Here is a 13,093-nt window from a genome sequence, read left to right on the forward strand (position 1 = left end):
GCTAGACCTACAAGAAGGGTATTACCTGGTCTGCATAAAGGAAGGGGAGGAATGGAAAACTGCCTTCAGGACCTGACTAGGACATTTTGAATATATGGTTATGCCATTTGGTCTTACCAATGTGCCCACTATATTCCAGAGCCTAGTTAACAATACCTTGTGGGAATACTTGGATATCTTTTGCATGGCATACCTGGATGACATCCTTATCTATTCAGAAACCTTGAAAGAGCACAGACAGCATGTGCAAAAAGTTCTTAAAGCATTGAAAGAAAGAAAGCTCTCAGTTGCACCAGAGAAGTGCAAATGGCATACCTAAAAGATAGAATTCCTTGGTTTCATAATTTTCCCAGGACATGTTGAGATGAATAAAGGGAAGGTAGCAGTCATTAAAGGATGGCCAGCCCTAACAACAGTCAAGGAAGCACAATCCTTTCTTGGTTTCACCAACTTCTATCAAAAGTTCATATGGAACTACTCCAAGATAGTAGAACTGCTGATAAAACTTACCCAAAAAGATTAGAGATTTAAATAAGGAAATAAACAGCAAGAGGCATTCAATCTTCTTAAGCAGAAGTTTTGCAAGGCACCAGTTCTAGGGATCTTTAACCCAGAAAAGCCTATCTTTATGGAGACAGATGCCTCAGACTTCATCATAGAAGCATATATCAACCAACCTGACAAATAAGGACAACTGTATCCAATCACCTTTTATTCATAAAAGATGACCCCATCAGAACTGAACTACAATATCCACAATAAAGAACTTCTGGCCATTGTGGCAGCAGTACAAGAATGGTGACATTATCTGGAAGGGGCAAAACATCAGGTTGTGATATATTGTGATCATAAGAATTTGGCATATTTCACCACCACCAAGGAATTGACCTGACATCAGGTCAGATGGGTGGAGGAGTTAGCCCCTTACAATATCAAGATCACCTACCAAAGAGGTTCTGAAAATGCCTGAGCAGATGCACTCAGTTGAAGACCAGATCACCAGGAGGAAGAGCCTCCACCACAGCCTGCAATCCTGCAACAGAAGGCTGATGGAACCCTCATCTTGGATAGGCAAGCTGCATCTGCCCTGCAATTAGGACTGGGCACCTGGGCAGAAAAGATTAAGAAGGCCTACCAAAAGGATTCAATGGCAGAGGAACTCAGTGAAATTGAGAATGACCCCAATATAACTAAGGGGGAAGGAGACATCATCCTATTCCAAGGATTGATCTATGTCCCCACCAAGTTAAGAGAGGATCTAGTCAGAGATATCCATGAGGCCCCGGCTCACGGACATCAAGAAATAGAAAAGACCATTGAGAGGATCACCCAGAACTTCTACTTCCCAGGACTTAGGAAAATGGTACAATGGATAGTCTCACAATGTGACCTCTGTATCTGAAGCAAGGCAGCATAATATGCACCATATGGACTTCTACAAAGTTTGGCAGCATCAGAGAGATCTTAGCAGTCTATATTGCTGGATTTCATCACAGACCTACCCAAATCAAAAGAACCCCTAACTGGGATAGCATATGACTCCATCCTGGTTATAGTGGACTGACTGACCAAGTATGCCTACTTCTTACTGTACAAGAAGTTATCCAATGCTGAGGAACTGGCATACACATTCCTATGGATCATTTTCAGGAATCATGGATTACCTGAAGAATTTGTGTCAGATTGAGACAAGTTATTTACCTCAGGATTTTGGCAGACTTTGATGTGCCAACTTGGTTCCAAACATAAGCTTTCAACAACAGCTCACCCCCAGACTGATAGGCAAACAGAACAGATGAACCAGACCTTGGAACAATATCTACACTGTTATATTAACTACCAATAAGACAATTGGGTAGAACTATTATCTCTGGCCCAGTTTGCCTATAACAGTGCTAAGAATGAAACAACCTAAGAATTACTGTTCTACACCAACTACAGATTTGAACCAACTGCTTACCAGGAACCAAAGCTAAGCAAAGTCCTAGCTCAGAAGGGAATTCTTTAAGCTGATCAGCTGAAGGAACTCCATCAGCAATTAAGCCTTGACATCCAGTTTATTGCCTACTGAACTGCCAAATACTATAATCAACACCACAAAAAAGGATCAGAATTGAAAAAGGGAGATAAAGTGTACCTCCTTTGAAAAAATATTAAAACAAAATGACCCAACAACAAATTGGATTTTAAAAAGATTGGACCATTCAAAATTGCAGAAAAGAAAGGAGAGGTCAATTTCTGTCTTAAATTGCCAGATACTATGCAGATACACCCAGTTTTTCATATATTACTATTGGAACCTGCACCAAGAGACACCCAGCCCATTACTAAAACTGAAGAAATTTTGCCAGAAAACCCTGATGACAACAAGGACTATAAAGTGGAGAAGATATTAGACAGTGGCATAATTGACAGGCAGTTCATATACCTTTTGAAATGGAAAGAGTATGATGACTCTAAGAACTCTTGGCAACCTATAGAAAACTGCAACAGATGCAAGAAACTTCTCAGGGAATTCCACCTCCAAAATCCAGATTGCCCAAAACCAGAGGATCTACACCTTCAGAGAATAAGGTGTTGAGGGAGGATTCCCAGAACAGCACACAGGAATAATCCACAGAAGACCCAGCCTCAGCAGGAGGAACAGGTTTGCCTGAATCTCCACCAGAGGAGGAGGGGTCTGCACTTGGACCCTCCTGATATGTCTGCTTAGGGGACTGCTCACCCTCTGGAGGATCAAGATTATCAGATGCAGCCTCCAACTGCTCCAGCTCCTCAAGATCCTCCACAGACTGGGCCTTCTTTGACAACATCAGGACATCTTGCTGTTCTAACAAATCAGTTTGTTTCTCCACTCACTCTAGACAGACCATCACAGCATGAAGCTCTTGATGTGCTGCTTCCCAATCAGCATGCACCTTATCCAAGGCTCTTTTTAAATGGTTAACTACAAGGGTCAGCCAGAAGAAACCAGGACAAAAGGGATAAGGAGCTGGACAGTCTGCATCCTCCATCTCAGCAGCATCACATTGTGTGTGACCTTGATGGCAGCACTCCCCACAATGAGAATAGTTTAGAAGGACCTTGCATTCAACCTCCTCACCCTTCTCTTGCAGAAGGAGACATTGAGAACAAGGAACTGGCATAGTTATACCTAGAAGATCAACCTTGGCACCTAGGGATGAGTGTTCTGTTCCCTGATCACCTCACTTGTGTTTTCCAGTCATGATGGAAGGACACTTACAGAGAAAAGGAACAACAAAGATCACACAGCAGGACAGAACCAACTTATAAGCTAATGATCTTTGGGCTGAAGATCCTTGAGGGGGGAGAGTAGTGTTACAGCACAGCCTAGGAATCTCCAATAAGGCAATGAGGGGGAGGATCCATCATGTGACAATGGATCAAATCAGCGGGAATGATCCATCCAGATTCTTGATCCAACCTGACCTTTGATCCATCCATAGTCATGATCCACTGGATAGGTGTTTCCAGGCAGAACTCAGCATGTATATAACATGCTCCTTAACCATAGGGATTAGGACCCTGTGGTCAACTCAAATAGCAATCCCAACAGTAACATTGCTAGTAATGGCCTACCCATCTACCTTTTCCTCTTGTCTTCTGTCCTTCAAGATAAACCCAATGTGCTTCAACCTAGAAATCCTAGGTCCGCTGTTACATTAGGATTCTGGCAAACACTGACACATCAACTAGGTTCCAAACATAAGCTCTCAACAACAGCTTATTCATAGACAGATAGACAGACAGAACAGACAAACCAGACCTTGGAACAATACTTACACTGTTATATTAATTACCAATAAGACAACTGGGTAGAACTATTACTCTTGGCCCAGTTTGTCTATAACAGTGCTAAGAATAAGATAATCTAAGAGTTACTGTTCTACACCAACTACAGATTTGAACCAACAGCTTATCAGGAACCAAAATCAAGCAAAGTTTTGGCACAAAAGGGAATTCTTCAAGCTGATCAGTTGAAAGAACTCCACTAATAATTGAACCTTAACATTCAGTTTATTGCCTATCAGACCACCAAGTACTACAATCAGCACCACAAGGAAGGACCAGAACTGAAAGCAGAAGATAAAGTGTACCTTCTTTAAAAAAATGTTAAAACAAAACAGCCTAACAACAAATTGGATTTTAAAAAGATTGGACTGTTCAAAATTGCAGAAAAGAAAGGAGAGGTCAATTTCCACCTCAAATTGCCTAACACCATACAGATACACCCAATTTTTCATATATCATTATTGGAACCAGCACTAAAAAACACCTGACCAGTTACCAAGACTGAGAAAATTCTGCCAGAAAACCCTGATAACAACAAGGACTATAAAGTGGAAAAGATGTTAGACAGCAGCATAATTAACAGACAGTTTATGTACCTTTTGAAATAAAAAGGGTATAATGACTCTGAGAACTCTTAACAATCTATAGAAAACTGCAATGGGTGCAAGAAACTTCTCAGAGAATTCCATCTCTGGAACCCAGATTGCCCAAAACCAGAAGACCTGCCACACCACAGAAAGAGAGGACAACCCAAGGGGAGATGCCTTCAAGACCCATCTCATTAGGATCTTTGTGAACTGCCAGAGGCCTCTTGCTCAAGACTGCCAGAGACAAGAAGCTCTGCAACAAAACTGGGAGAAAGTCCTTCAAGAAGCTGTGGATCACCAGACAATGATAGATCCCCAGGGTGCTGGCAATCCTCATACTCATTGGCCAAGCACTCCAACTTGGCAAGTTCTTCAGCAGTGAGGGGGTTTTCATTATCCAACTTTTCAGTCATTAGGGAATTATGATCCAACATCTTCAAACCACACTCACAAAGGAATTCCTTCTGATGTTCAAGACAATTGAGCTTTGCATAAGAAGATGCAATGAGTTCTGAGGTCTTGCAGATTTGGTCCCTTATCAACTTCCAAGCACCTTCCAACTCATCCCATTCCTTATCACTATGAAATTGCTTTTCACATTTGCAACCATGACAGGTACATAAGATGCAGTTCCGGCTTTTCAAATCCATAATGCAAGGAAGATTATGAGAATAACACCAAACACACAAAACCCTGACAGGACAACTGTTTTGCTGGATCAGGTCAGCCTGTTGCAGACACTCCTTATAATAATCACGGGGCATGTTCAGAGATACTTACAAAGGAAGAAGGCTCAGACCTGAAGACACAGGGAGTAACCAGCTTTAAATGCTTTTTAGGACAAAAAGCTAGAAGAGGGGGAGTAGTGTTATGATCAGTGCTGCCCAACACAGCATTGCATAATGGATGTTACCCTGCAAGAGATAGAAGCCATCACAGGCATCACATGATTATGACTAATCAATGGTATACAAGGACTAAAAGGTATATGGTATACCATCAGGTATACAACATACCATCGGGTATACAGTATACCATATGGTATACCAATACCCACAGAGGGACTATGTATATAAACACGCACCTTAGCCATGGGGATTAGAACCCCATGGTCAACTCAAATAGCAATCCTAGTGGTAACATTGCTAGTAATGGCCTATTATCTATCTTTTCCCTTGTCTTCTGTCCTTCAAGATAAACCCAACGAGCCTCTGCCTAGGAAGTCCTAGGCCCGCCGTTACACTTATCCTATACATACTATATACTACTGTCGTGTGTAGCAGCTTCAGGGGCTGTAAGTCACCTACCTGACGCCATCTTCTGTACCTATTCAGCAAAACGAAGCATTGCCTTGGTAATATATTCAATCACTCCGCGATAGCGGTGAGGTGGGTGTCAGGAACAACTATCCTATCTTATGTTAGAGGCTGCTCGGACCTAGCCGGTCCGGTCTGCTCGCAGGTCGGCTGCTTCCTGCCTCCTACAACCCACGCACACACAATCCAAATATCTGATCCCACACACTGAGATCTTATTCAATATACTGGCTTGATGCTCCTCACGAAGGATCGAATAATTAGTTCCAAACCTATTTATATAGGCTTAAGCCTCGAGAAGAAACCTATAGATGCTATTTGAACCACCCCGAAGCGCATTTACACATGGACCTCCGTAGCTGGCGGTAGGACCAGCTTGTGCTTTTCAATGATAATGTCCCACAGAGGGGCCAACTCTCCCATGGGCAATTTATCGTCCTCCTTGATGCGCCTGATATCATGGAAAAAGCTACTTTCCTCCTTGCACACAGCAACACTTCGCGGGATTTCAACCATATCAGGGAAGTTAAAAAAGGCCACAATCGACACTTTGACTTGCTCCTGGTCGATATCCACGTTGTGGAAGGTCGGCAGATATGTCCCCTGCGACCATCGATAAAGCGTCGAACCACCCATCATGATGGTTCCGTTGAACCCGGGCTCGCGGAACGTCCCATCAAAGTCATAGACTCCTAGGCCGGGCCCGTTGGTGATGAGAGCGGAGAGAAGATTCCCGTCGGGATGCAGTCCGATTCCACCAGGGTTACCTGCATGGGCCGTATACTTGATGATTCGGTATCGCACGGTGCAGCGCTGGATCATGTCGTTGCCGATCCCTAGCGCCTGGCTGGTGGTGACGAGAGCGCTGTCGAGAACATACTTGAGGTATTCCAGCGACGAACGCACCTGGCCGTCTTGGAGAGCACGCAGGCCAGTCAGTCCGTCCTTCAAGTCGCCGTCGAATTTGGCAATGTCGTCTTCGGTGTCGAGTAACGGATGACCGATGCCGTCGCAGGCGAACCAACACGACTTGCGCCAAACGACCTTCTTATCCGTACCTTCGTAGGACAAGGCGGGATCAAACTGAGAGAGGTAGGAATCCAGATCATTCATTGCATTCATAACCCGAGCGTGTTGGTCTGCGTTCCACTCCAGCACATATTCCTTGCCGGTTCGAAACGTGGAATCGATGTCGGCCAGACGCTCAGACACTGATGCCGGAAGTTTATAATGAGCTTTCGTCCGCAACAGCGAAATGATATTGGGGTTGGCGTCTGAGGCGAGACCAATGCTAATGAGATCGTTGGTGCGGGCAGCGATAGCATGGGCCGACTCGGCGGAATAGTCGTTGGAGGAGATAAACAACGGTCCCTGAGCACTCCGGTCATCCACATCATGAGGAAAGGCCAACGCAGCTCGAAAGGCGTCAAAAGATCTGTTGCCGGCATACTCAAAGTCATCGAACGTCGTATTCGCGACGAAGTGTACAAATGCCAGCGATGGAAAGCAACGTCTAATCGCTTCAATCAAAGCGCTATACAGCGAAAGGGGGTTGGACAAACAAACACCGTTCATCATGGCGAAGGGGGCAAAACGAACGCCAATTCGCTCGGCAGGTAGAGTTTTTACCATCGAGTGTAAAAGATCCGTGATTTGGGAGATCGCGCCGGATGGTGACTCGCATCCGTGAAGGGCCCGTTGAAGTATCGATCCTTCGCCTATAGACGTCCCCGTTGGAGACTGAACTTCACCAAGCAAGACAGGAACTCACCTGCATCCAACTCAATCCCGTCGTAACCAGCCAGAACGGCATCGGCTACCTGCTGTTTCAATCTTTCACCGAGACCTTCGGAAGACCCCTGACCATCGCCAACTACGGTGAAATGCCATCAGCGAAGGATGGGAGAATTGGTCGAGTTTGGACCACATACTTCGATAAAAAGCAATGCCATTTGCATCGTGGATAATGTTTACAATGCGTTTATGTATCGAGACCTCCAGTCTCGGGACGAGGGATGGGACGAGAACCAGCCCACCCTCTGGCGCAAGTGTACGAACTGCGTCATAAATGAGCAAATGCCAAAAACGAGAGTCACCAGATGTAGCTGACAATAATCTTCAACATCCACGGCCAACGAGTGACGCAAGGCCGGACTAATGACAATGCGGTGCTGCAATTGAAAGGAGCCGAGCTTGACGGGTTTGAATAAAGCCATGGTGGACAATTCGCGGAAGAAGTAGAAACACGAAACGCTTGTTTGGTTGGAAAAGGTTTCTTTAAAAGGCCAGCTTCTCTTTCTATTCCGACCCTAGGCCCCACGCCAACACAGATTTGGTGGCTCAGCTGAAGGTCTCAGGTAGTAATGCATACGTATCACAACAGATGGACTCGTTTTAAAGGCCCACAATTTGGGTTCTCTCAAAATCTCCACAGCTCTACATAATAGGCTAAAAATCCTAGTTTTCAGACTATATATGAAGGATCCGAGGACGGTGTCTAAGCAAACAAGCTTCCGTTAATTACACTCTAGAGAGGAAATCAAGAGCAGCACTCGGAAAAATGACCCAAGACCGTGAGTTACTTGCCCTGAGATGTTTGAGACCTGGCAGCTGAGCACGAAACCCAGTTAACTGCGACTCCGGTCCCTATGACTGTATCATCTTCTACCGCTGGTTTACTGCGGACGGGCTTTATGAGCGCGGCCGCATTATGGCTCGTCTAGTCGCCGAGATCCTAGAAAGAATGAATGTCCGCGTCTGGCTGGATCAGCATGAGATGAGCCAGAGCGCAACACGCGAGCAAGTGATCCAAGGGATCCGTCGAGTCTTTGCGCACGTGCAGTCTGTGATCATTCTGGCTGCTCCAGGGGATTGGCAGCGGTTTACCGACGAGGAGGATATCCATCGATGGGAGTGGGAATTGAGCTTGAATAGTGGTAGGTCTTTAGTTACCATTTCCGTTTCATGGTGGTTGGCTCGTTATTGAAGCATCCGTGCCTACTAGCAGATAAACCCGTTTGGTTGCTTCAGCACGGATTCCAACCGGGTCCCAACACGCAATGCCACCGCACAGATCTGGCCTCCAGGCTGGAATTATTCGATTTACGGCTCTCGCAGCTCGTATTGCAAAGAAAGATCCACATCCGCACCATCTCGACTGGCAACATCGACCACGTCATGGGGGAGATCGCCAAGAACACGAGCAGATCAGTAGATCGCCCCCTAGTACACCTTAGCGCACCCAGGAGGAAATTGGTCGCGTGAGAATTGAGAAGGTCCGCTCTTTCTGTCCATCGACGATTGAACAGATTTGTTGAGCCTAAAGCACTTTCCCGCTAGGCACTGCCGTGGCTGGCTGAAGGCACGCCAACAGTTGCCTGTACTAGTCATCGATCGTCCATCTAACTTATTGGCCTGAGATGCAAGATGAGGCAGCCCCACTGAGCAGCAAAGCGTCCAGCATGACCAGTCACTCGTTTTGAGCGGCAAAATGTGTGTCTCAGCCTCCTGGAGCCTGGGCGTGCTTTGGAATTGGTCAATAGGGGACATTATCCTAGATTGGTCAATATGTGCTCGTATAATATACTGTGTATCAGGAGTATGGTCGCAGCAGATTGGCCGTATCTCGTACAGTATTGATCTGTGGTGGCTGATTCATAGATAATATAAGTTAGATGGATGATACCCCTTTAGGAAACGTGGATTCTTCAGCAGTAGTAAGCTTTACGAGGTGTGGCGCGTCATATGCATCTGCGGCTGCTTGTGCACTTAAAAACTGGTCCTTTCTTTTATTGTGACGGCGCTCAGTCATAGTATTATTAGCTAAAACTATGGTAGCTTGTCATACAGAATCGAAAGCATGAGGGGAAAAGAAAGGAAAAGAATTCGCAGGGCTTCGTGTAACGTGATATATATAGGCAAGTAGGACCGGCAGTATCCCAGAGACAAAGGAATGCTCAACACCGCCTACCTTACCGCCTAGGTGTCTGCCGCGCCGTCACATTATGCTGTTTTTAAGAGGCAATCTTGGCTATTGAAGCTGTAGAGAGTTGGGGACCATGTGCTGCTCCGTGCCGATCTAGTTACATTATATGAACATGTCAATCATTGTTCTGTAGTTACTGTAGCCCCAGCTTTGTTTTGAATCTGTCTGCCGAAGCTGAGCTGCATGCACTACTAATCTCAAGTATGATTGATTTCCATGATTTCCGTCTTGATGCCCTATGTCGACAAGGGTAAACTACTTAGCCGGCAACTCCAACACGGAAAAGCTGTTAGTTGTTTTTGCATTTCAAATATAGCGGAAGTATACCTAGGTATGATGCATTCATTTGCATGTGCGACGTATCTTCTTCTTCAAGGTTAGGTAACTAGATAGGTAATCGGTTCCATCTTTACCCCGCAAACTTCAGGAGAAAATACGATAGCTTAGCCTATATGGAGCGTTATGCAAATGCGATGCTTCTGTCCCCCCTACGAAGCATTTCTCCGCAATCAATACCTGGCGAATATTACATTGCCCACCTGCCACTCATCATAGATTACCTAGGTAGGTAGTTGCCCTGGGTCAGGCAGAAAGTGTGGCTATAATAATAACGGCCACCTCAAAGCAATTCAGCCTAAATAGAGGACATTGAAATTGCCTATATAATCGATCCCAACTGTATGTAGGCTGGTAGTATTCTTCCTTTGATATCGTCTGCGTCGAGCACGATGGGCGGGCCACGTGGGTTCGTCAGAGTCAGAGGGGGCGGGTTGGTTTGGCCCTACTGCTGCTGTTGCTGCTGATTGAGATAGCGATAGTAGTCCGCGTACCAGTCGTATAGGTGGCGCTGCCAGAATAGATCCATTCCTGGCTGCATATGTTACAGGGCCGATGATAGGTGATGATGTTTTCATGCGTTGTTGAATGCTCTGCGTGGCGCGATATTGGGACGGGAAGACCTACCAGGGCGGGATCCACTGTCTTATAAGGAAAATTGACAGCCATGTTCGGAGGAATCCCTCGGGGAGAATGGTCTTGTTGTCTCTCGACGATGGGACCTGATGATCCGCGCCGTTGTTGTACTTGCTTGGCACCTTGACGGTAAAAGGTACATCGTCCTTGATCTTGTTATTGTTGTTGCTAAACAGCTGGCATCAGGATTAAGTGGGGAAGAATGTGAAGCATTGGCTGAATATAAATGAGGTTGGGTGTGCAAATCACCTCAAGACTCACCCAGCTCACCCTGTTAAAGCAGCAATTTCCGGGTGAGGCAGGAGTGAACGGCAATCACTGTAACTTATTGTGTAAGGTACCTATACAAGGACAGGATCCCGTTGTAAAGCATCAGAATAGAGATGGTTGACCAGACCATTACCTATCACTCTGCACAAGATGAGATCTGTAAGCTGAGTTCCAGCCAAACCCTGTACAGATAGCACAGCTGACTTGCAGTTCGATTGAAAGCATTGCTACCGTGAGTAGCAGACTTCACTGGAAAAAGGAGAAAACCTCCCATATTTTCATTTATCGCCGAATAAAAGCCGATTGTCTATAAAAAGGGAAACATAACCTAGAAAATAGCAAAAACAACAATCGAATTATCATCATCAAAGGTATTTTCGCTCCTTACAAACGCCGGTCTTCATGGAGTACAACAGCAGCAGCAGTAGTATCAACTCCCTTTTGAGAATAATAACAGATTAACAAAAAGAAAAGGACAAAAAATAAGCATGTATTATCAGCATCCTCAAGGGCCTGGTCGGTTGGTCTTGTTAGTTAGGCTGCTTATACGAGAAGAAAAAAAAAAAAAAAAAACGAAGACGGGGAGGCTGGGGACACGATTCCGGAGGACATGGGTATGTATACGCACCCTATCAACTAGCGAGAAGTCGACGTCTCATAAAAACAGAGCTGGATACTGCAGCAATAAGCGGGTATTTACTGCTGCCCATTCTCCTCACCACCAGGGGCAAATTCATCCAAGCTCTGCTCCTGCCCGTGCTGCTCACCTCCTTCACCGCCAGCGAGGACCTTGGTCCGTGGGATCTGGTGTTCCGGCAGCGGGGTTCCAGGAGTCACGGCGACCACGTTGTCGTTCTCGTCGACGAATTCGAAGTTATACCGCGAGAGGAGGTGAGGGATCGCAGAAAGCTGGGGGCCGTAGCGGGCGGTGTTGTCGTACAGTTCGAAGAGGGGAACTGCCAGCAGCTTCATGTTCTTGGGGACGGAGAGGACCTCTGCACGTGTAGATAGAAGGTCAGATAACACAGCAGTTACAAGTATTCCACGCAGGCAGGATAATACGCACTCTTCTTAGGCAGCTGGATGAAGTACAGCTTCTTGCACTCCTTTGGACGCGTCACATGGCCGGGAAGGAAGGGGTACATGAAAGTCTCGAAATTCGGTCGCCACCACTGCGCGAGAGTGTCCCCAATCTGCCAGTCCTCGTTGACGCCCTCCCCGGAGAACTGCGACCCGACAGGGGCGAGGCGCTCGTTCAGGCGCGCCTTGAACCCCTCGACCTCGTCGTCATCGTGGTGGAGGTAGTCACCTGGTCTACACGAGTGTCAGCAGTGCCGAACGCGCTTTCCCAAATCTTTCTCTATATTTGAGATGAAAGAATGCAAGAAGGCCAGAGTACTGAGAAAGACATACAGCTTGAAGAACGCATTCGCGATCTGCAGCATCAACACGTGCGGGTGGTTGTGTTCGTGGCACACCAGCACACCCTCACACGTCCGCCTCATGCCGTACTGCTCATAGTGCTCTTCAAGGCGCTTTAGACGCGCCAGCACGGAAGGGTCTTCCTCCGGCTGCGTCTCCTTGGTGCCGAAGGTGTAGTTGGAGAGAGGGTATAGACGGATCGTCTCAGGCTGTTTTGCGTCGAAGCTCTTTGGGATGATGGGTCTGCATCATTCCGACAGGAATGACTGTTAGTCATAATGTTTTCAAGAGTTGGAGGGCAGATCGAAGGAGGGGATAGCAAGGGACGGTTCGAGACCCGCGGAGCTGTTAGCTGGGATGTTGGAACATACGGACGTGTACTTTGCATCGCAGTTGCGGTGATGGTCGACATCTTGACAGTGGCCGATTGCAATAATATGAAGACTATCTAGATTTATTACTGCAAGGACAAAGGCTGTTCTGTGAAGCGAAGCAGAGAATTGGGTGAGCAGTGGTCGAGGAAGAGCTTCGTCGCAGCCTCAAGTCGGAGATACTACTGGGCTTGGCACGGAGGTGAGAGCTTCGCGAAAACATTCGGCCGCGCCAAGACCGCTGCCAGGACCAAGCAGCGCTTTGTATCTATAAAGTCACTTGGCTATACTGCAAGATTCGTAATGGCTGTATCGTATTTATCGTTTATACTAATTAGTAGCTCTACTGGACACTAT

The 13,093-nt window shown here is 46.3% G+C and overlaps 5 protein-coding genes across 5 annotated transcripts; 1 reads left to right on the top strand and 4 right to left on the bottom strand.

The window, feature by feature from the left end:
- Nucleotides 1–2,507: 2,507 nt before the first annotated feature.
- VTN00DRAFT_3310 (uncharacterized protein) lies at nucleotides 2,508–2,813 on the bottom strand (the record flags this gene model as incomplete). Its single annotated transcript, XM_069429614.1, has 1 exon — nucleotides 2,508–2,813. One exon carries the CDS (start codon nucleotides 2,811–2,813, stop codon nucleotides 2,508–2,510), a length of 306 nt encoding a protein of 101 aa, XP_069282840.1.
- A 1,781-nt stretch (nucleotides 2,814–4,594) lies between these two features.
- On the bottom strand, nucleotides 4,595–4,834 carry VTN00DRAFT_3311 (uncharacterized protein; the record flags this gene model as incomplete). Its single annotated transcript, XM_069429615.1, has 1 exon — nucleotides 4,595–4,834. The coding sequence occupies one exon, from the start codon at nucleotides 4,832–4,834 to the stop codon at nucleotides 4,595–4,597; it is 240 nt and encodes a 79-aa protein (XP_069282841.1).
- Nucleotides 4,835–6,055: 1,221 nt separating this feature from the next.
- VTN00DRAFT_3312 (uncharacterized protein) lies at nucleotides 6,056–7,932 on the bottom strand (the record flags this gene model as incomplete). The annotated part of the gene is made up of 4 exons (XM_069429616.1): nucleotides 6,056–7,434; nucleotides 7,488–7,589; nucleotides 7,648–7,773; nucleotides 7,827–7,932. The coding sequence occupies 4 exons, from the start codon at nucleotides 7,930–7,932 to the stop codon at nucleotides 6,056–6,058; spliced, it is 1,713 nt and encodes a 570-aa protein (XP_069282842.1).
- A 344-nt stretch (nucleotides 7,933–8,276) lies between these two features.
- VTN00DRAFT_3313 (uncharacterized protein) lies at nucleotides 8,277–8,980 on the top strand (the record flags this gene model as incomplete). Its single annotated transcript, XM_069429617.1, has 3 exons — nucleotides 8,277–8,289; nucleotides 8,344–8,652; nucleotides 8,721–8,980. 3 exons carry the CDS (start codon nucleotides 8,277–8,279, stop codon nucleotides 8,978–8,980), a joined length of 582 nt encoding a protein of 193 aa, XP_069282843.1.
- Nucleotides 8,981–11,639: 2,659 nt separating this feature from the next.
- On the bottom strand, nucleotides 11,640–12,777 carry VTN00DRAFT_3314 (uncharacterized protein; the record flags this gene model as incomplete). Its single annotated transcript, XM_069429618.1, has 4 exons — nucleotides 11,640–11,938; nucleotides 12,010–12,257; nucleotides 12,357–12,608; nucleotides 12,737–12,777. The coding sequence occupies 4 exons, from the start codon at nucleotides 12,775–12,777 to the stop codon at nucleotides 11,640–11,642; spliced, it is 840 nt and encodes a 279-aa protein (XP_069282844.1).
- Nucleotides 12,778–13,093: the final 316 nt, after the last annotated feature.

Source organism: Thermoascus crustaceus, assembly GCF_041956765.1.
Source record: "Thermoascus crustaceus strain CBS 181.67 unplaced genomic scaffold VTN00scaffold_14, whole genome shotgun sequence".
Lineage (NCBI taxonomy): Eukaryota > Fungi > Ascomycota > Eurotiomycetes > Eurotiales > Thermoascaceae > Thermoascus > Thermoascus crustaceus.